The sequence below is a fragment of the Panthera leo genome, chromosome B1, assembly GCF_018350215.1.
Source record: "Panthera leo isolate Ple1 chromosome B1, P.leo_Ple1_pat1.1, whole genome shotgun sequence".
Classification (NCBI taxonomy): Eukaryota; Metazoa; Chordata; class Mammalia; order Carnivora; family Felidae; genus Panthera; species Panthera leo.
Genome location: NC_056682.1, coordinates 104,970,080 through 104,991,299, shown reverse-complemented (window position 1 = coordinate 104,991,299; position 21,220 = coordinate 104,970,080). Strand labels below are relative to the sequence as shown.

Genomic DNA, 21,220 nt, shown 5'->3' with positions numbered 1-21,220 from the left:
AGTGAGATACACAGAGGGAAGACTTGTGAGGAGGCACAGGGAGAAGATGGCCATCTATAAGACAAGGAGAGTGACCTGGAACACAGCTTCCCTCTTAGCCCTGAGAAGCAATCAATCCTGATGACACCTGGATTTTGGACCCGGGAAATGTGAGACAACACATACCTGTTGTTTAAGCCATCCACTGCATGGTACTTTGTTACAGCAGCCCAAGCAAACCAATACACTTTAGATCACCTAGTTACTGAAAGGGTCTTCAGCTTTGGGGCCCCTAAGATTTACTGGTACGGATTTAGGGAATACCATGAAGCATGTGGAACTGATTAGAGCTAAAGAGGTGAAGTAAGCAGCTAAAGAAAAAATATCATTTCTCTTTAAAACAACATATGACATTGCTAGATTGGCCTTTGTTTACTGACAGAAAATACTGTTGGCAAGATGAACATACCCTACTTTGATCCTTCTGATCCATTTTTATTTCTCCATCCTTCTTTGTTTTATCCCCAGAGTTGTTGGCACTTTGGTTTCCATACCTGTCATACTCACTTCGTGGGGCGGGCATCATAGCAGAATCAAGATAGCAAAATCAAAATCAACAAATGTTTATGAAGTGCCTACCCTATGCATGGCTTATGTTGGGGTTTTAGCCATGTCACAAAACACAGTATATTTGAAACATTACATTTCTTATTAACGCATCTGAAAGTTTGGAGTTTTTTCTAAAAGGAATAAGGTAGAAAAGTGATCCTCAAAGAAAAAAAATCCAAAAAGGTGAAGTTCTTTTCTTAAAGTTCTTAATTTTTAAATTTTGGGATGTTTGGTCCAAAATTAAGTAAACATATGTACATGGAATTAGATTTCCACATTCCATTCTAGTCATTTTATGGGCAGTTTTTCATATACCATAAAAATAAAAATGAGAAAGTGTTTTTAAAGCCTCAGTTGCATGCTTTGTATAAATAATGCATGCAGTATTTCTGAACCTAACTTTAGCCCTTCATTTTACAAAATCATTGGATTTTCAATGCTTGAAGGGCAAACTGGATGACAAAAGCCATTCTATCAACACCATCTTACTGTTTAAGTTCTTTTCATTATGGTAGCAATAATATACATGTTTTATTTCTAAAATCTTAAATATAAAATGCTCAGGAAAACTAAATAGTCCTCTGGGCATCTAAGTATCTTTAATATATAATTTAATTATATATTTCAAACTTGGACCTCCAAAAGTTTTAATTTTCCTGTAACATTGATATAATACATTATTTTTAGAAAATAGTATTTTTATTAGAAGATAAAATTTAGCTTATGTTAAAAGTCAAATTTTTATATTGTAAAATTAGGCAAGAGACCAGCTCACTGTGGATAAAATCTCTCTAGGATATAATATTCTGAAATACAGAATTGGTGCAATATTGGGGCACCTGGTTAGCTCAGTCAGAAGAGTATGAGATTCTTGATTTTGGGATCATGAGTTCGAGCCCCACATTGTGTGTAGGGATTACTTAAGTAAATAAAACTTAAAAAAATGATCAGTGCAATATTAAAATGAGAAATCCATATATTTACCATTCTGCATATTTCCCCCAATTCACATAAGTATTAACTACATTCTTATTAGAATTACTTTTATTGAATTAGAATATTACTTTTCAACATTCCACCTACATGTCTACTGAACAAGTATTAATTTTGAGAACACTTTCATTCACATTCAGAGTTAAGGTACACAAGTTATCCTTTAAATACTTGGAAATAGTAATAGTCCAACAGCTCATTATTACAGTGTCAAAGGAGTAAAAAAATCTCAATTGTTTTTAAAAATGCTGCTTTGTATATCACTATTCCATGATTTCCTTCTCTAAGCTTCTGTTTTAAATATGTAGTCCTTTTTGATAAGTGGGAAAATAATAATCTCTTTGGATGGATAAATGGTAATATGATTCTATTCTAAAAGTATATTTGGCTCAGACATAATGCTCTTCAGACAAATGAATAGTTAATAAATGTATTACTGAAATTAGGACTCAAGACATTTACAATAATGATCACATATTTTATTAATAATTATCATCCTCAGCTTTTTAAATTTTTAAAAAATATGTCTAGAATCCTAGAATTAAAGATTTTCAGGGTAACTGAAGAGATTAGCTGCCTAACCATATGCATGTATTTAACCACACGGTCCTTCAGATAACTCAGATTATCATATTTTGTATAATATTTATAGTAGTTCATCGCCTGGAATACTGATGAATAACGTGCCTGAATACATCACTCCATGATCGAAATACCTGCTATCTAGGGCTAAGGGTATACATTTCTAGCAAATGTTTTTGTTTTTTTTTTTTTTAATTAAAAAAAATTTTATGTTTATTTTTGTGAGAGAGCACACAAGCAGGGGAGGGTCAGAGAGAGAGGGAGACAGAGAATCCAGAGCATGCTCTGCTGTGCTTTCCACTGTCAGCACAAAGCCTGAATCCACAAATCCTGATATCATGACCTGAGCTGAAGTTGGACATTCAACCGACTGAGCCACCCAGGCACCCCTTTAGCAAATAGGTTCTATCTCCCCAACCACATACAATCTTTCATCACATAATCCTGGGAGGATTACAATCCCCCAGAAGAAGAAAGGATTAAGAGAAGAGGACAAATGAAACGCAAAGTTGGAAGTATGGCTTGTAAGGGATAGAGTAGAATATTGTATTTCTACTTGGTATAATGCTAGATTAGTGCAGTGAGTTCTCACAGTTTAGAATACAAGGAGGAATCAACTATGTACTTTGACAAACTTAAATATACAATACAGTTAATACTGTGAGATTCAACAAGTTATGTTATTTTATAATGTGAAGACTTAAGCTTCACAGTCTCAAAACAGAAGGATACAAAAGGGGTTGATTCAACTCTGAGGTGAAAAGTAAAGACCACTTGGGATTATTTTAACATCTATTCACCAAAAAATATGTGTTTGGATATATAATAGAGCCATGGTAGTGTCTTGACAAGTCTTTTTAATATCTCCCTGTGTCTTATCCATTCATATTTATTCTGCCATCCTCAAAAGATGTTAAGATGTTAAGAATAGTCAGATGTTAATTAAATCTGTCAAGGACATGTACGTGCTCTCTGCTCACAAAAGGATCTTTATCCATAAATATTTCCAGACTATTAGATGAGCTACTTGCCTTTTATCCAATCAGAAGTCTAGAGAAATTTGGAACTGGGGAACCGTATAAGACACTGATGGGTTTCTAGAGTAACAGGGTACCTTAAAAAGATGGATTGACTATTTTCTTCAGTGAATCCACTTAGGAACCCACTGAGAAATTTGAAAGATCTAGGTTAGGACACAGCAATGAATGGCTGGTGACCAATGACTGACAAGACCTTGGAACTAAAGAAGAAATAAATCATAGGAGAGAGAGCTATTGTTTTGTTCGATTTTTTAAAATCCTGTTCCCAATTTTTCCTTAGAATTCAAGATGAATGAGAATCAGAATAGGGGACCGATGAATAGGGCAACAGACATTATAGCTTCTTCACTCAATATTTCAGATCCATGTGACTATAAAGATTTTCAGTGAGAAATGTAAGCTTCTAGGTAAAGAACAGTAACTTTAGGAGCAAAAATTTTATAACATTGGTGGAGAGACTCAAAAGTTGATTTAGAGCATTATTAGAAAACTGACTTAAAAAAGCCAAAGCTGAGAAATGTTTCACATGCCGGACCAGTGGATAGAGGTGCATGGGCTATTGAATTATGGATACTCAAAAGCTGTGGCCAGTCCTCACCCAGTGATAGTCTGTGTCCATTGCCACCAGGGTAGCAGGTGATACCAACATCTTCCCGATGGCTGCAGTCATGCTTTCCCCACTGCCTCCGGGAACACTGAGTGAAACTTGTTTCCTTTCCGGAGCAGCTGACATCATCCAACCATATGGGCCCTGTGCTTTCTTCAAAGTGGTTTGCAGAGGCTTGTTTGCCATATCTGTGGCAATAAAATAAACGCTGTGCATGGAACTGCTGTCTCTTGTGTCAAGGAACCACAAAACATAAAAACAAACAACCTAATTAAGCATCACGACTCGAGGATATTTGTTCTTTCTCCTATCTTAAGGACACAGTTCTTAGAGCAGTGTTCACTCCAGCACACATTTTGATCACATGAAAATTTCTGATTGATTCAACAGTCACCTAATGGATAATTAACTCATGAGAGAGAATGCAAAACAAGATAGAACTCCAATTTCTGACAATGGAAATAATATCATGAACCATAAAACCAGAACAGTTGTCTTGTCTCAGCTCTGAAGAGCCACCTGATTTCATCACCTTCTCTAGACCTCTTTGGTATCATCCCTTCCAAAATAAAACTGTGTATATTAGTTCAGTGATTCCTCAAACACTACACCCAGTCCATCATGAGACTTGCTTGGATTTCGGCCATAAAAATCAAATAACAGCAATGTTCTTAGCTTTTCATAAGGTTACATAAATCTGATTTTTAAATTTTTTAGAAATTATCTTTGTGTTCCAATTGACCTTAATTATAACAATGCACTACAAAAAATTATAATAAATATATACATTATAGAACTCGGTAAAATCTACAAAAAAAAAATTGGTAACTAAGTCATTCATCCTTCACCAATTTTACTTTCTTTGTTCTGTAAAATCCAAATCTCCAGAAATCACTGAGCTAAAAACTATTTAAGGTGCCTTTCAGGCCTAAGAGTCTATGTAATTAAACTCTTACTCTTAAAATTTTATGTCAATCACTTCCCTCACTGAATGCTTTCATTATTTCTGTACAAAGAATATAAAGAGATCTTTCTGGCATGAAGTTTCCCAATTATTTTCCTTTGCACATATTTGATACATTTATCTAAGAACATGAACATTTTAATAGATTAAAACAGTGCAGCTTTTAATTAATTATTCTAAGATTTCCCCTATTTTGCTGACTAATCAAATCTGAGCTAGAAAAAAAATTATCCTAAATCTCATATTGCTACCACTTTCAACTTATACCATTTATCCAAATAATGCATCATTCTGATTGCTGTCTGTCCATATCAACTATAGAACAGATGACAAGAGGTCATTTTACTTTGGGATTTTATTTGTGCAAAGAAACTTAAGAGTTCACCCATTCCTCATTCCAAAATGGTATTCTGCTTTAGAAATTCTCCTGTAAACCAAAAGTACATGTGGTACATGCCTATTTTACCTTCCAACACAATCTTATAGAACTGTTAACAAATATTAGTGAGAATACTTTTTGAACCATTAAATTCTGATTCTCTGTATATACAAGAAAAATTGAATATATTTGTAAAACAAAATTAATAAAATAGAAACACTAAGTCTCATTCTGTTGTTTTTATTAATAAGGAAAAATATGAAGATAGTGACTAATAATATTTATGAATCTTTCTAAATCTGTGAAAATAGAATGCAGTTCTCAGGTCTAACATTCACTTAAAGATGAAATAGTATTTATTAAATAATTCTTATTAATTAAGCATTAATATTTATTTGGTTTGTACATCATACCCCTCAACCCAATAATTATAACTGCACTGTCCATGAAAATTCAAAATATTGGGCAATAATATGTATTTATATCTTCATGATATCATTAGTTATAACAGGAAAAATTAAACTAACCTAAATATTAAGTAAATTATGACATGAATATTCAATGGACATTATGTTATCATTAAAAATTATGACTGTAGTACTATAAAGGTAAGAAATATGGATAGAAAATGCATGTACTTACTATTAAAGTTGTTATAAAATTATACACACAAATTATAATAATAATGGCTTAAGAATGGAAAAATTAGGGGTAGTTTTTAATTTTTATTTTCTAAAATCTAATATTTTACATTACTTTGACAAATTTAAAAAATATGTTTAAACACGATCATACCTAGCTTGGATGAAAGTATATTTTTAAGGTTTAATGAGTATATGCAATTAGCTCTGTCTCAAGCATGAAATAATTTTGCCAATTTTTCCAAGCCTGAGAATTAATTCAAGCATGACCCAGAAATATGAAAAACAAGAAAGAATGGGCATTCATAAGCTTCATTCAAATATTAGCTAAAAGGCATCATTTGCAGACCAACTGAAATCTTTACTCTGGAATGCATTATGTGTGTGACATGAAATATATTGCCCAAAGTGTGATACTAGCTTTTAAGAGAGTAAGGTCAAGGGTGAGTTCTAAAGGTCATCTCATGACAAGAAGGCTGTTTTTCTCAAATAAAAGTGATAATTATCATCACATTTAAGCAAGGGATTGACACTGGGCTTGCCTGCAATTTTAGACACAATGATGTCAGAACTAAGGACATCTAGTAGCAGTGATGCGTCAGAAGAAAGTTGAGCATTCAAAGCATACAGTCTTACTTGAATGGACACAAAGAAAACCTAAAAGTCACCGATGGCTCCAATCAATTACTCAAGAAGAGGGGTGGTGACAGGAAAGGTAATGAGATAAAAACAAGGCATGGTTATTTGTCATCACAGAAAATGTTATTTTAATTTTTATTTTTTATAGTTACTCCATATATAGATAGGTGAATAGGCAGGTAGGTAGGTAGACAGATGATAGAGAACATGCACTTTTAGTATGATAGAAATTATAAGTAAGGATTGTAAAATGAGAATTTAAAAAATGTAACTTGCATTGAGCTGCATCATATCAATGGACCTTACTTAAATCCCAGTTGTCGGCAAACCACATATGTATTCAGCTCAGTCCAGCCATCATCGCAGACAGTCCCCCACCGTCCCCTATAATACACCTCCAGGCGACCCTCATGGCTGCCTTTACCACCTCCAAGTCTGATGACCCCATCTGTGGTAAGAAGGAGACACAGAGACTTAGCAAACCACTTATCAAAAAAGGAACAACATTTTAATTTCACTAAAATTATCACCTCTCTCTCTAGGCCTTTTGTTTAACTTATTTCAAGACTGCTCAGTGATCTGTCATTGGACTGTTTCTGAAGTATGACATAACATATATTTGTCCTAACAAAATATTCTTTTCTCCTTATTTGCACTTCTAATTTCTGATCAGAAAAATATACTCTGATATAATTCGAAAATAGTTATTTAGATTTCTCCAGATTAAATAATATTTGGGAAATTTCCTATAGCTTCAATCTCCAGAAGTATGAGAAAATTAGTCATTTAAACTTAAAAAATAAGAAAACATCGAAACTTGGAAATGGTTCAAAATTTTAACTGCAAATGAAAAAAGTACTGAAATACGAAGACAGAAAAAGCTATTCTGGTTAAAGTGTGGTCTATCATGTCAATGCATTTATTATTCCTTAGGCATTCATAAATTATAAAAACTGGGGTACACGTCTCACTTGTGTTCTTTTATTGATAATACAGATCTGAATTTGAAGCTTATGAATTCAATGAATAATTAATTCCCAGAAAACCCTGTTAAGAGCTGCATAGCAGATATATAATACATTTATCCCCCCAAAAGTAGATTTAAAAGCCATTTCCATGCAAGATAATCCAAACATCCCCAAACGAAACATATAAATAATCCTGGGGAAAGGTGATACTTTTCATGAATCTCTGGGATCTGTAAAGTAAATGGTCTCTTAGCAACATAATCACTTATTAATGTAATACTTTACAGTCTGCAAAACACTGCTACACATTTTACCTCATTTGACCATCACAGTAACACTACAAAATTACACTCAATTGAAAGAGGAGGAAATGGAGACCCAAAAAGATGATGTTCTCTGGCTTAAAATCTGGTATAAATTTTATATTTGTATTGTATATAAACATGTTATTCTGCTAATAAAAACAACAGCATGTATAGAACTATATAAATAAAAAGGTATAGGGGTGCCTGGGTGGCTCAGTCGGTTAAGTGTCCGACTTCAGCTCAGGTCATGATCTCACGGTCCGTGAGTTCAAGCCCCACATTGGGCTCTGTGCTGACCGCTCAGAGCCTGGAGCCTGTTTCAGATTCTGTGTCTCCCTCTCTCTGACCCTCCCCCATTCATGCTCTGTCTCTCTCTGTCTCAAAAATAAATAAACGTTAAAAAAAAAAATTAAAAAAAAAAATAAAAAGGTATAACTTCAGCACTTCATGGGCCCTCCAAAGTTTTTATTTTCATTTTTTAAAGAAAGATTACAAACCCCACTTATTTTCTTCAAGTTCTTTTTACCATAGAAACAATGGATTTGTGATGACCCAACTTCTTGTCTGTCCCTTTCCCCCTTCTTCCCACAAAACATGTAAGTACATATGCAAACGCACTTATTTGTACTCAGACATGCCCTTCTTTTAACACATCCTGACCAGCATGCTGCGATTTGGAACAGTTGGAGAGGTGAGCGCTGGCAAGTTAAGTTGGTTCCTTTACTAGTGTGCTTTACCCGACAATCCCATCAATATGGTTTCACCAGTTAGGAACGTATTCGGAGTCAAGGCAGGTCAATAGATAAAAGAACTAAATATATACCTAGTATATGAAATTTATCATTGCACACTGATTTTGATTATTGGATTTGATTATTTCATTATATATTGCAACAAAATTGTATTTTTAGGACTGTATAGCTTTAGGGTGACAAATTCAGAAATATTTATGGATAAGAACATACCATTTTAATACACAGCTTGTGTTCATTTGGGTTTTTGTTTTTGTTTTTTAGTTTTATTTGTAGGATTTATTTGCAGCTCATTTATATTATCTTAAATTGAAGAGAAAAAAAGGTAAGCCCAGATGGTGGTGCGGGCAAGAGTTGGTAGATTAATGGGGTGAAATTCTTACCTGTCAGAGGGGTACAGGACACTCCAGCATCTTCTTTATGGTCACAGTTATGCTCTCCCCAGGAACTCTTTGGACATTGTTCAATAGAAAGCTCATTCCCAGTACAGCGTACCTCATCCAACATTATTGGACCAGAGCCTTCCCCAAAATATGCCTGGTTCCATGCTTTGGGAATGCCACTGAACAAACATAAGAATTCTGGATTAGACATTAAAAGTTAGTCTGACATAATTTCTTTTACCCCAGTAAAGGCATATTTATGATTAATCCATACTTCCCCTTACCAATTCACTCCCATAGCTCATATATGACTAGCTGTATTTCTTTCTTGTTCATTTGTTACTCTTTATATTTTTGGCCATCACAAATGTTTTAAATTTTTTTTAAATGTTTGTTTGTTTTTGAGAAAGGGAGACAAAACATGAGCAGGGGAAGGGCAGAGAGACAGGGAGACACAGATTCCTGAAGCAGGCTTCAGGCTCTGAGCTGTCAGCACAGAGCCCAACATGGGCTGACCTGAGCCGAAGTTGGAAGCTTAACCAACTGAGCCACCCAGGCGTCCCGGCCATCACAAATGTTTTAGACTGCTAGTTATCCCCCAATATTTACTCTCCTTTTCTTCATTAGAAATGGAACCACAGATTTTTAGGAGGGCAATGGCTATCCTGAGTAAAGACCACATTTCCCAGCCTCTTCTCCTTCCAGATAACTGTTTGTTTTAAAATACACAGAGCATAACATTTACCACTTTAACCATTTTTAAGTGTACTAAGCACATTCTCATTCTTGTGCAACTATTACCACTACCACCACCCATGTCCAGAACTCTTTAATCATCCCAAACTCAAACTCTGTACCCATCTTAGATGACTAAGTTTTGACCAATGATATTTAAGTAGAAGTGTTGTCCTATATCACTTCCAGGAAGTATTTTTGTTCCACTCTCTCCTTTCTGCTGACTGCAAGGCAGAGGTGATGGCTAGAGCTTGAGAAGCTATATTGGTCCATGAGGTGCTATGTTAAGAATGACAGAACTACAAGCAAGAAAGAGCCTGGGCCCTGATGATTGTGGAACCACCATACTAGCCTTGAGCTGGCTACCTCTGTTCTCTTGAGAGAGAAGTAAACTCTTATCTTGCTTAAGCCACTGTTATTTTCAGTTCTCTGTTACTCACAACCAAACATATTTCTAACTAAAACATCTCTTGACTCAAATTTATTTGTACTAAATTTACTTCTGCCACAATTCAAAGTGATACCACATTCTAGAATGTCAGATTTCACTCAAGATGATCATGATTGACTGTCAAAATGATTAATAACTTCAGAAATAGCAATTTCAACACCGTTTAGCCTTTTAATTTTTAGAGTAGAGCATTTATATTTGTGGTTATTCCCCATTATTTTAGTTGCCTTTTTCTCACATCATTATAACTACCTTGAGAATTTAAACCAAAATATATTGAAGGGGAAAAAAAGTTTGCTAAATGTGTATAATACCCCAGCAATGGCAAAGTTTTAGATAATCAACTTCATGGTTAAAGAAGAGCTTATTTGACTAATCTAGATACCATGGAAGTTTCTTCTAAGAGAACGTGCCTAAAACAAACCCGAGGGGTGGCTAGGTGGCTCAGTTGGTTAAGTGTCCAACTCTTGGTTTCTGCTCAGGTCGTGATCTCATGATTCGTGAGATCAAGCCCCCGCACTGGGCTCCACTCTGACAGTGCAGAGCCTGCTTGGGATTCTCTCTCTTTCTTCTCTCTGCCCCCTGCCCTGCTCATGCTCTCTCTCTCTCTCAAAATAAATAAATAAACTTAAAATTAATTAATTAATTAATTAATTAATTAAACAATAAGGAAAACCCCCAAACATCTGAAAGTTAAACCCTTTAATACCCTTTATTAAAGGTATTAATAAAGTTAAACTTTTTAAATACCATTAAAGCAAATACTTGTTCCATTATCACTTGACCCACTTCCTGTTTAATATCCAGAGATTCTGCAAGGGGAAAGATAAAGGAATGTTTATAGGAAGAGGTGTGAAGAAAGCTGGAGGAAAGGAAAAATAGGTAGCTTATGCAGCATACTTTGGTGGAGTTAAAATTTTTAAATTTAGAATCCTGACACTTGAGTCATTACCTGATATTTGTCATACAGTAGCCTCTAAGAAGACTGCCCCAACAAATATTAAAGATTAATATCTAGAGCTAATCAGACAAATGTGAAAGGAAAAAAAATAATCCTAACACAAATGAAATTACCAAATGATACAACTTGGTGAGTGAATTTGTTTTGCTAAGGGATACATATGGCAGAACAAAAAGCCATTTCTACTCTTCTGGAAAGAAGGAATAAATGCTCAATTAATAGGATTTTTTTAAATGAAGTTTTCAGTTGTTTCAATGTATGTCTATGTGCCCACAGAAGAGTGTAATATGGACACACATATACATGTTCATATATTACTGACCATGTCCAAAAGCTTATTCTTTCCAAGCTGAATCTTTGAAGAAGAAAAGCAGATGTGGAGACAGGCCTTCAGATTCAAATCTGGGCTCTATTTTTACCAACGTAAGCTGCCCCGGAGAAGTTACAAAAACCTTCCAGGCCTGAAATGCTTCTTTTGAACATAGGGATGATAAATGTTCCCTTGCAGGGTTATAAGAATTAAACTGATGCAAAGTAGGAACTGAATAAATGTTGGTACCTTTCCCAATCTGGCACTTTCAAGAAGCTTCCCCTTCATGGTTGATGAAGAGCATATTTTTCACTGCTAAGCAATTTATTTAAAAACCATTTGGCATTTGGTTTAAACAAACAGCATAGTTTTTGTTCTCCCTGCTCCCCAAAGGTAGAGTCAGGCAAGTGGTGGGCAGGGTTGAATCAATGAAAATCTTAACATTTTCTGGTTTTAAGGTTGCAAACATGGTTTAATTAATTAATTAATTTATTTATTTGTTTTGAAATCATTTAAAAAAATTACTTATGGAAGTAATCTGTAGCCTGTAAGATATTGGACAAGTCTACGTTGTTTTTTTTTAAGGACCGTAAGATGATGGCCCAAAAGATCATTAAGCTATGACTTACATCACTCAACTTGGGATTCTTGTGGCAGAGACACAGATAATCGGAGGCCAAAAATTTCAAGCCTTTTAGTGCACGTAAGGCATTTTACCAAAACAATTGTAGTAACCAAAAAAATTTTTTTTTCTAAAGATAGCATTTATGCTCCTAGAAAAATATATTCTATACCCAAATGATCTTGTAATAGTAGTCTCTAAGGCTGTGAATAAATTAAAATGTTTTAAGTTGCCCATAGTAGAATAGATATCGCCTTCCAAAAGAAAGATTTTCATATAACATTCACACGAAATTGAACATGGGAACAGTGTAATACCCACTGAAAATAACTCTAAAGTCATGTACTGATGGTGAGTTAGTCCAGAATTTGGAAGCCCGAATAACTGAAATGTATTATTTTAAATATGTTAATATATTTACTAAGTTTGGTTCAAAGAAGGGAGGTGCTTGGAGATGCATTCCTGAGACCTGCGGCACCTTTTTTAACAGGACAGTCCAGGATGAAAGCAAAGAATCTGATCCCTTGCTGTGGCTCCTAAGCAGAGATCAGCAAACTCCCACCCAAGGGGTAAATTCAGCACACCACCTGTTTTTATATGGCCAGGAGTGAAGAGTGGTTTTTACACTTTATAAATGGTTGAGGAAAAATCAAATCAAGAATACAGTTTTTGACACGGGAAGGCCATATGAAATTCAAATTGGACTGTCCAGAAATAAGGTTTTTTGGAACAAAGCCACACTCATTCCCAACTTACTATCTATGGCTGCCTTTGTACTACAAAGGCACAGTTGAGTAGTTGCAAAGTCTAAAGTACTTACTATCTGGCCCTTCACAGGAAAAGTTTGTTGACCCTTGCTCTAAAGGAAAGAGATTAATGAAAGCAAATATGAAAGCTGATGTAGAGAACACTGAAAGTTGGAGAACACAGGCAGAGGAGACAGGATGACTGATGAAGGTCATGGGGAAGCCAGATAGGAAAGCTTTGGAGAAAGGCAGATTAACAGCCTCCTTGGATCATTGCCCTGGGATAAATGCCAGGAAAGAAAAAGATCTACTGAAGAAAATTTCAATGGGTACAATTCACTGAGCCAGGATTAGGTGCTATAAGGAATATGGAAGAATATAAAATATGGAAGAATATAAAATTTGATCCCAACTCAGAAGCAAAACGTAAATTTCAGAGGGTTTAAAGAGGTAAATATTGAAAGAAAGAAAGAAAGAAAGAAAGAAAGAAAGAAAGAAAGAACAGGAAGGAAGGAAGGGAGGAAGGAAGGGAGGAAGGAAGGAGGCATCTGGGTGGTTCAGTCATTTAAGTGTCTGATTTGGCTCAGGCCATGATCTCATGGTTCATGAGTTAGAGCCCCATATCGGGCTTTCTGCTGTCAGCACAGAGCCCACTTCAGATCCTCTGTCCCCCTCTCTCTCTGCCTCTCCCCAACTCATTCCCTCTCTCTCTCTCTCTCTCTCTCTCTCTCTCTCAAAAAAAGAAACACTAAAAGGAAAGAAAGAAAGAAAGAAAGAAAGAAAGATAGGAGAAAGGAAGGTTAAGAAGTCACTAGAATAAAATAAAGACCATAGTATAAGAATAACATCACCTTGGGACAAAGAGGATTTCCTGAGCAAGATAAGAAACCCAAAAGTCAGAAAAACTAAAAAAAGTGTAATTTAACCACATATAAATTTAAATACTGTATAGCAAAACACACCATAATCATAGTCAAAAGGCAAACCAACAAGCAGGAAGAAATATTTGTAATATATAACAGCAATCAAAGAAAAGAACTCCTAGAAATTAATAATAATGTTATAATTACATTATAATGAAAGACAAAACAACCAACATAAAGTAGGGGAAGGGAGAAGATCAGGCTATTCACAGAAGAAATATTCATGGCTATTGAACAAATGACAGGTCAAATGGTCAGGTAATGGTCAAATTAAGACAATAGGAATGCATTCTTAGCTAACATATATTTTTAGAGATTTAAAAGATTAGTATCATTTTTTGTACAATATTTAGGCTAAAAGGTTACAGACTAAAGTCTTTTTATTCCCTACCCACCCCACTCCAAAACCAACCCTAAATTAATGATTAGCTGGGAGTGATTCAAGATAGGCTGGGCAGAGTAACTGAAATATACTGTGTTTCAAATATGTTAAAGATTATGTGATAGAGGTCCTAGGGAAAAACGAAAGGCCTGATTAGTTGCCTCTGAACTGCGTCCCTTCCTTAAGGGAGAACACAAGATACAGAGGAATAACCCCCTAGTCGTGACTCTGGGGAAAGTCATCTATGATAAAATGCTCTTAAAACACTACTTGGGTGTTTTATGATCTTCCTTATATATTTCCATATTTTCCATTATTTATAAATATTATTTTAATGATCACAAAATGTTTAATTGAAATAAACTAGTCAGAAAAAATTGAATAAATCTGATGACAACAACAAAAATGTGAACCAGGAAACTATAATGCAACACACACTAGGTTTTTCTGGCTCATTTTCGAGTTTATTAAAATTAAGAAGAATTTTACATATACACATATTCCTTCAGAGCCCATAGTATTTCCTGGTGTCCTCGACTGTGCTGGCTTTTAGGGAACATCAAAGAAGCTGATGACTCTGCTTTTACAGAGATTGGGCAATACTGGGAAAAGCAACATAAAACTCATGGACTGTTAAAGTCAAATAATTGCCACGTGAATTCGATAAAGCTGTGTGTTCTTTGTCCTTCCCTTATGGAAATTATTCCCACACCAACCCCCAGCAGTTCATTTGTAGTAAAATTTCCAGTGTGGCCCACTTTCTTACCCTCTGACCACAGAATAAATTTGTGGAATAGGGGTGCTCTAATATAATACACTGATTTAATAAATCAAGGTTGTTGTTTTTTCTGTAAAGCTATTTGACCTACATAACAGCAATGCCCAATAAACACTAAATTGATTCTACCTCTGATCCTTATCCAAAACATTCTTAAATCTATTTAGCTAATCTGATTGTATTTGTGTGAAGTTTGTTTTCATAGAAAAAGACCAAATAAATAGCACCATCTAACTAATTCAATCCCCAGGCTTAGTTACTACTTTGAGTAGATGCAAAATAGAGTCGGGCAATTCTATTGTGCAAGATTATTGTTTGTTAGGTTATGAAAGATTAGTCCTTTCACTTCAAATATCAGTGTGTGACACTTATAACCTATGAGTGAAAAACCTCGTCTTTAATGATCAATATCCTAGGTTTCTCTCTGGAGAACAAATCCCCTGCCTTTCCAATAGTGATATTTGATGTACACTGAATGATTACTGCATGCCAGGCACTGGTCTAACAGCTTTATATGTATTAACTCATTTAATCCTCCCTACAACCCCATATTATGATCCCCATATACAGATGAGGAAACTGAGGCCCAGAAATTAAGTGATTTGCCCAGCGTTATACCACCACTGGATAGTAAAACTTGTCTGGCAAAAACAGAGCTAACTCTGAAACATTTTGCTATCTTACAGCCTCTTGGGGCATTCTCAATGAGGTATCTATGGCACCTCAAATGTAGTCTATCTAAAATGTGTCATCATCATTTTCTCCCTACAATTTACCTTTATCTCTTGACTTCCCTATTTCTTTCAGGTCTATATTGCTATTTATTCTTAATAACACCTGGCTATTTTGCAAATACTATAACATGAAAGAAAAAAATTCTACAGTGGGAACCATAAGTCTCAAGATTCTAGTTCTCATTTAACAGTATGACTTTGGGGCTTCAGGTAATCACAGAGGGACTAATTTCCTCTTCTGCTAGACAAGGTCTCTCTCCTGCTCAATAACTCCCTGTACCAAGTTTATCTTTATGGTAAAATCTATAAAATGTGAAAAAATTAATGAACAGTAAAATAAAAAAAAGGAAAGAAGTATTTTTTAAAAGCAATTTGTACCAGATTTTTATTCTGATCACTCAATAAAATTGTTCTGTAGATAATTTCATAGCCAAAAATAAATAAATAAATAAAACCCTAAGAAAGATGTGTTCACAATTTTTAAATTCCTATGTAAATTATGGCATATCCACACAATAAAATATGATGTCATAGTTCTAAGATATGCTTTTAAGGGTTTTGAAAGACACAGGAAATGTTTTAACTTTAACTGCACAAAAGGAATTCTGATTAAAATGTCTCCACCTGAAACTTCACTGTGTACATATGCATTCTCAAGTCAACTTTCTGACATCTGGCTGCCTCCTTTCCTGTTCCTCATCTTTCTCCAAGCTGTGAGTTAATCAAATTGAAGTATCAAAAGTACAGTAATTTCTTTTGTATTTAGGAAGCTTGCCAGCTCCAAAAACTCTACAGACACCATTAAAAGATGAAAGTCAACAAAAACAGCGTCTCGCAAAGAAATTGTAACTACCACTCCAGGGAGGCATGATGTAGTTTCCCTCTGGGAATTCAACAAACAAATAAGACTGAGATGAAATTTGCTTAGGAAAAAATCATAAATCCAGACAAGCAACAATTACGCTGTTATCAACCATGTGCCATTAAAAACTATTTCATCTGAGAGGGCTGTGCCATTAAGTAAGCAAAACAGATTCTAAAGGAAGCACAGTTGCAGAATACTGCTTTAATGCAAGCTTATGAGGTAATTATTAAATCAAGTGAAAGAAATCCAGCAAACAATATCAGCTCAGGGCCTCAGAGTACTTACAATAAAAACAAATGTCTACCAAGCTGAATTGTTGCTTGTTGCCTAGGCTCGTGGAGGAGTTCTGCTGCCTTGTATATTGGGACATATTTTTCCTTTCTTTTACTTTTCTAAACATGAATCTCCTCATACAAAACAAAGCAATAAGGGCACCTGGCTCAGTGGGTTAAACATCCGACTCTTGATTTCGGTTCAGGTCATGACCTCAAGGTTGTGGGATCAAGGCCCACGTTGGGCTCTGCACTGACAGCAGGGAGTCTGCTTCAGATTCTCTTTCTCCCTCTTCTCTGCTCCTCCCTCGCTTGCACTCTCTCTCTCAAAATAAATAAATCAACATTTTTTTTTTAAATATAGCAATAAGCTAATGCTCAAGAAAGATATAAACACATGACCCTCACATGCGTTCAATGCTAATATAGTCTTCCTGGTGATTCCATCTCTACATTCTTTCTATGCAATAGACTATTGTTTGTCAAAATGGTCCCTGTTTAATGTAATGTGAAAAAATGTAAGTGAAAAAACTTTTTGGCTCTCAAGAAAATTGTACATTTCAACATAAATTTTTAGGGTCATTTCTATGACTATAAATATAATTAACATTCACAGTGTGTCTGTGAAATTTTTTTGCATTTTTCTATGCAATAAAACCTGCCTCTTCCCCAGAGAAATATATTAATAATTAAAAAGCTTTATAGCTTAAATACAGAGTAATCCATACTGCAACTGGTAATGTTAAATATGCTACTACTATACCCTTAACGTTCTTAAAATTTTTTGCAAAGATGTAAGTTTTTAGTAACTAACATGAAAATCAATTAGTACACCAATGATTACACAAGCGATAGCCCAGTAAATATACACATACAGACCCTAGAATGTTTTAAAATATGAAATTCATATTTTAATTCATAAAACAGCTAACTAAATAGAAGTTCTGCATAGAAAAATAGTGTTTGATAATCTTGCCACCAAATACTTGGTTCACTTTGAATGTTAATAATATCTTTCAACTAGGGGCGCCTGGGTGGCTCAGTCCAGTCGAGCATCCAATCATGATCTCACAGTTAGTGAGTTCGAGCCCTGTGTCGGGCTCGGTGCTGACAGCTCAGAGCCAGGAGCCTGCTTTGGCTTCTGGGTCTCCCTCTCTCTCTGCCCCGCCCCACTCGTACTCTGTCTCTCTCTCTCAAAAATAAATAAACATTTTTAAAAATAATGATAATATCTTTCAACTATAACGGTCCCTAATTTGACTGACCTTGATAGCTGATGTATATTATATACTTGTTACATGTGCTAACTGCTCTAGTACCTGTGTTAGACAACAGCCCCAATATGTTAGGAGATATGTTATAGATGAGGGAATCTGACCAAGAGATATTCTATAACTCTTCTCATCTCCAGAAGTAGGACTCAAATCCAGGTTGTTTTGAGAACAGGGCACATGCTGATAATTTTATGCTGGGTTGACTCCAACAACACCTGGACACTTTTAAAACCTAGTCTCAAAATTTAATGATTAATAGCAGTTTTCTCAAAGGGAACTAGTTGGCCCTATTTCTGACCCGCCCAAGGAAAAGGATCATACCAGTAAACTTAACACCAGTAAACTTAACAGTAAACGGATCATTATAAGACCCAGAGACACAGGATTTGCCATGCTGTTCCCTTCCCACACATAAACGGTGAAATAGCGGATAGGTCCCAGAATTGGTTACAGGGGGACTATGTATCTTCACAGTGAAGGACTGGGCTAATGACACCTTAACCAAGTGCTCGTGCTCAAGCTTAGCCTCAGCAGTGGGGAAGACCCCTGGTTGTTCTGTGATGCAAGAGGAGAACACATCCCTTTTGATGGTTCCTGGCCAAAATACTTGCTTTGATCTAATCAAGCATTTGGATCTAGCCTCCTATTTCAGGAATTACAAGAGCCAGAGGAGTAAACTAAATGACACCAGCAAGAAGAAATGAGACAAATCCAGAAGGTAGGACATTCCCCAGAACAACTGGTTCTGTCTCTTCCGCAAGTCAGTGTCATGAATAACAAGAGGCTGTTCTAGATTCAAAGAGACTTCAGGTACACAACATCCAGATGCACTGCATGATCGTGGACTAAATTCTGCTTAAGATAAACTGTTGGTCAAGGACATTGTGAGAGAACCACGGGAAACTGAATGTGTGAGGTATTAGGCAATGTTAAGAATGATTACCAATTATATTAGTTGTGATAATGTTGATTTGGCCATGTAGCACAGTGGTCTTACTTTTAAGAGATACATACTGAAGTATCTAGAAGGGAAAATGTTAAGATGTCAATATTTTCCTTTAAATTGCTCCAGTATAAACACAGAGTTTTGAAAAAGAGGGGGATCAATTGCAAAACAAATGAGTATAAATGGTTTAAGTTTCAAAAATCATGCTTCACTGTCAAGGATTATGCTTAATTGAAAAAAAAAATGATACATGAACAGAGAAGCTTTGATCTCAAGAGGCCTCTCCCATCACTACCACCCACAAAGTGCGAAATGAAATTTACAAACTTGAAGTAAAGTATCAATTTTGAAATTTTTAGGCTTGTGAAACCAATGTTCAGAATCACTAAAGAAAAACAGATTAAAAATCCAAAATTACAGCATGCTATTGCAGAATAATCACAATTTGGGCAACATGGTATGTTGATTTTCATACTGCTGTTTTTATTGTATATGCTTCATTCATTTCCACACCTTCTGTGGGAATTATTTTCCTTGCACATTAATAAACATCCTTTGTCCTAAGCACATACCTAACAAATAAGAAAGCAAAGTCAAAAGTTTAGATAATATTTGGGGAGAAGAACCGAACTTCAGTCAAAGCCTAACAACCAGTTTCATGAGATGACTTCGGTAAGTTGCTGTGACTGAGGATGCTGGTTATTACCTAGGAGCAATGTAAAGGCTACTAATGAACAGTAGTAAAAGGCTGAGATTCTTAGGGTATAAAATCAATTGGATTCAGACACAGACAGGGAGACTTATAAGTACACATAAATTTTCTTCAGGGAGCCTACAGCCTAGTACAAAGATCACCAGGTGGCTTTTTCTATTCCTCTGAGGAAATGTGCAATTTAAATACATGGCACCTGCCTCTGGGTATGGAAATAACAGATTCCAAAATTTAAAAACAAGAATAAAAACAAACCTCAGGCCCAGCTGCCTGCAGATCACTTCTGCATCTGCTTCATCCCACTGGTCATCACAGACAGTCCCCCACTGACCAGCATGGTAGAGCTCCACTCGGCCTTCCCGGGCGCTGCTCCCACCCACGAGGCGTATGACGGGAAACGCCGGGCCTGTTCCGCGTGAGATTAGAAACAAATTAATTAGGCCAACATATTAACATTGACTGATAAGATTAGATATATTCTATTTATTTGCCATTCTCAGTAATTAAATCATACTTATTAAGCCATGTATTTGGACATACACATGCACGTGTATTATGTATTATGGTATTCTTGACCAATTAAAATATTCCAAACTGGGGCACCTAGCATGCAACTCTTGATCTCAGGGTTGTGAGTTCAAGCCCCATATTGGGGGTAGAGTTACTTAAGAAAAAATATATATATAAAAATAAAAAAAAGTACTCCAAATTGAATTATGTTCATTTAAATAGCTCTTAAGAGGAAGTAGTCTAGGGGTGCCCAGCTGACTCAGTCAGAAGAGCCAGCAACTCTCGATCTCGGAGTTGTGAGTTTGAGCTCCACGCTTAGTGTAGAGATTACTTTAAAAAAAAATATTTAAAAGAAAAGAGGAAGTAGTCTAAATTCACTTTTCCCCCAACAACCTCAGAAACCAGAAAAAAACACGCTCAAAACTGTAGTTTACTGGAAACACATTTGATTTTAATGATATTGTAGTAGTGACACTGATTTTTTAATTTACAGTGACTTGAGCATTATCAACATGTAATTTTTTAAATTATTTTAGAAAGAGAGAACAAGGGGCAGAGGGAGAGAGAGAATCTCAAGCAGGCTCCACACTCAGTGCAGAGCCCAACATGGGGCTCAATCCCATGATCCCGCGATCTGGGGTCATGACCTGAGCTGAAATCAAGAGTCAGGTTGCTTAACTGACTGAGCCACCCAGGTCCCTTTTTTTATATTTGCAGAAATCAAGTTGAAGTTAACACCTAACTCATTATAGCAAGGTAGTGAACATTATGGCCAATACCTGTAAAAAACAATATTGAGAATTCATTTGGATATGAATCAGTTCATATTCATTTTCTAAGAACTACCAAAGGTTTCTCATTGCAAATTCCTTATTATGGTCCACAGTGCCCTGATCTAGCCCTTGTCATTATCCTGAATATCTCTCTCTACTCCTGGCCTCCTTCACCAGGGTATATATATGATGCCCTCATCCTTCTATCCTCAAAATACTCGAAGTTGACTTCCACCTTAGGGTTTGTACACTTCCTGATTCTTCTGCTTGAAATAATGTTCCCACAGATCCTCCCCTGGCTGTGTCCCTCAGTTTTCAGCTCTGAATTGTCCTTTGCTTAGAAGGCCTGCCCTGGCTACCCTAGCTAATGAAGTACCTTAAGGTA

General features: G+C 35.7%; 1 protein-coding gene across 2 annotated transcripts in view; it reads right to left on the bottom strand.

Annotated features, from left to right (window-relative positions):
* PRSS12 (serine protease 12) overlaps positions 1–21,220 on the bottom strand; it is a 76,012-nt gene that overhangs the window by 35,795 nt on the left and 18,997 nt on the right. For both annotated transcript variants that reach the window (XM_042935638.1, XM_042935639.1), the window contains 4 exons: positions 19,808–19,958; positions 8,842–9,020; positions 6,740–6,881; positions 3,802–3,998 (listed from right to left, as the gene is read on the bottom strand). In XM_042935638.1, the coding sequence (XP_042791572.1) occupies positions 3,802–3,998; positions 6,740–6,881; positions 8,842–9,020; positions 19,808–19,958 (669 nt within the window). The remainder of the gene's footprint in view (positions 1–3,801; positions 3,999–6,739; positions 6,882–8,841; positions 9,021–19,807; positions 19,959–21,220) is intronic.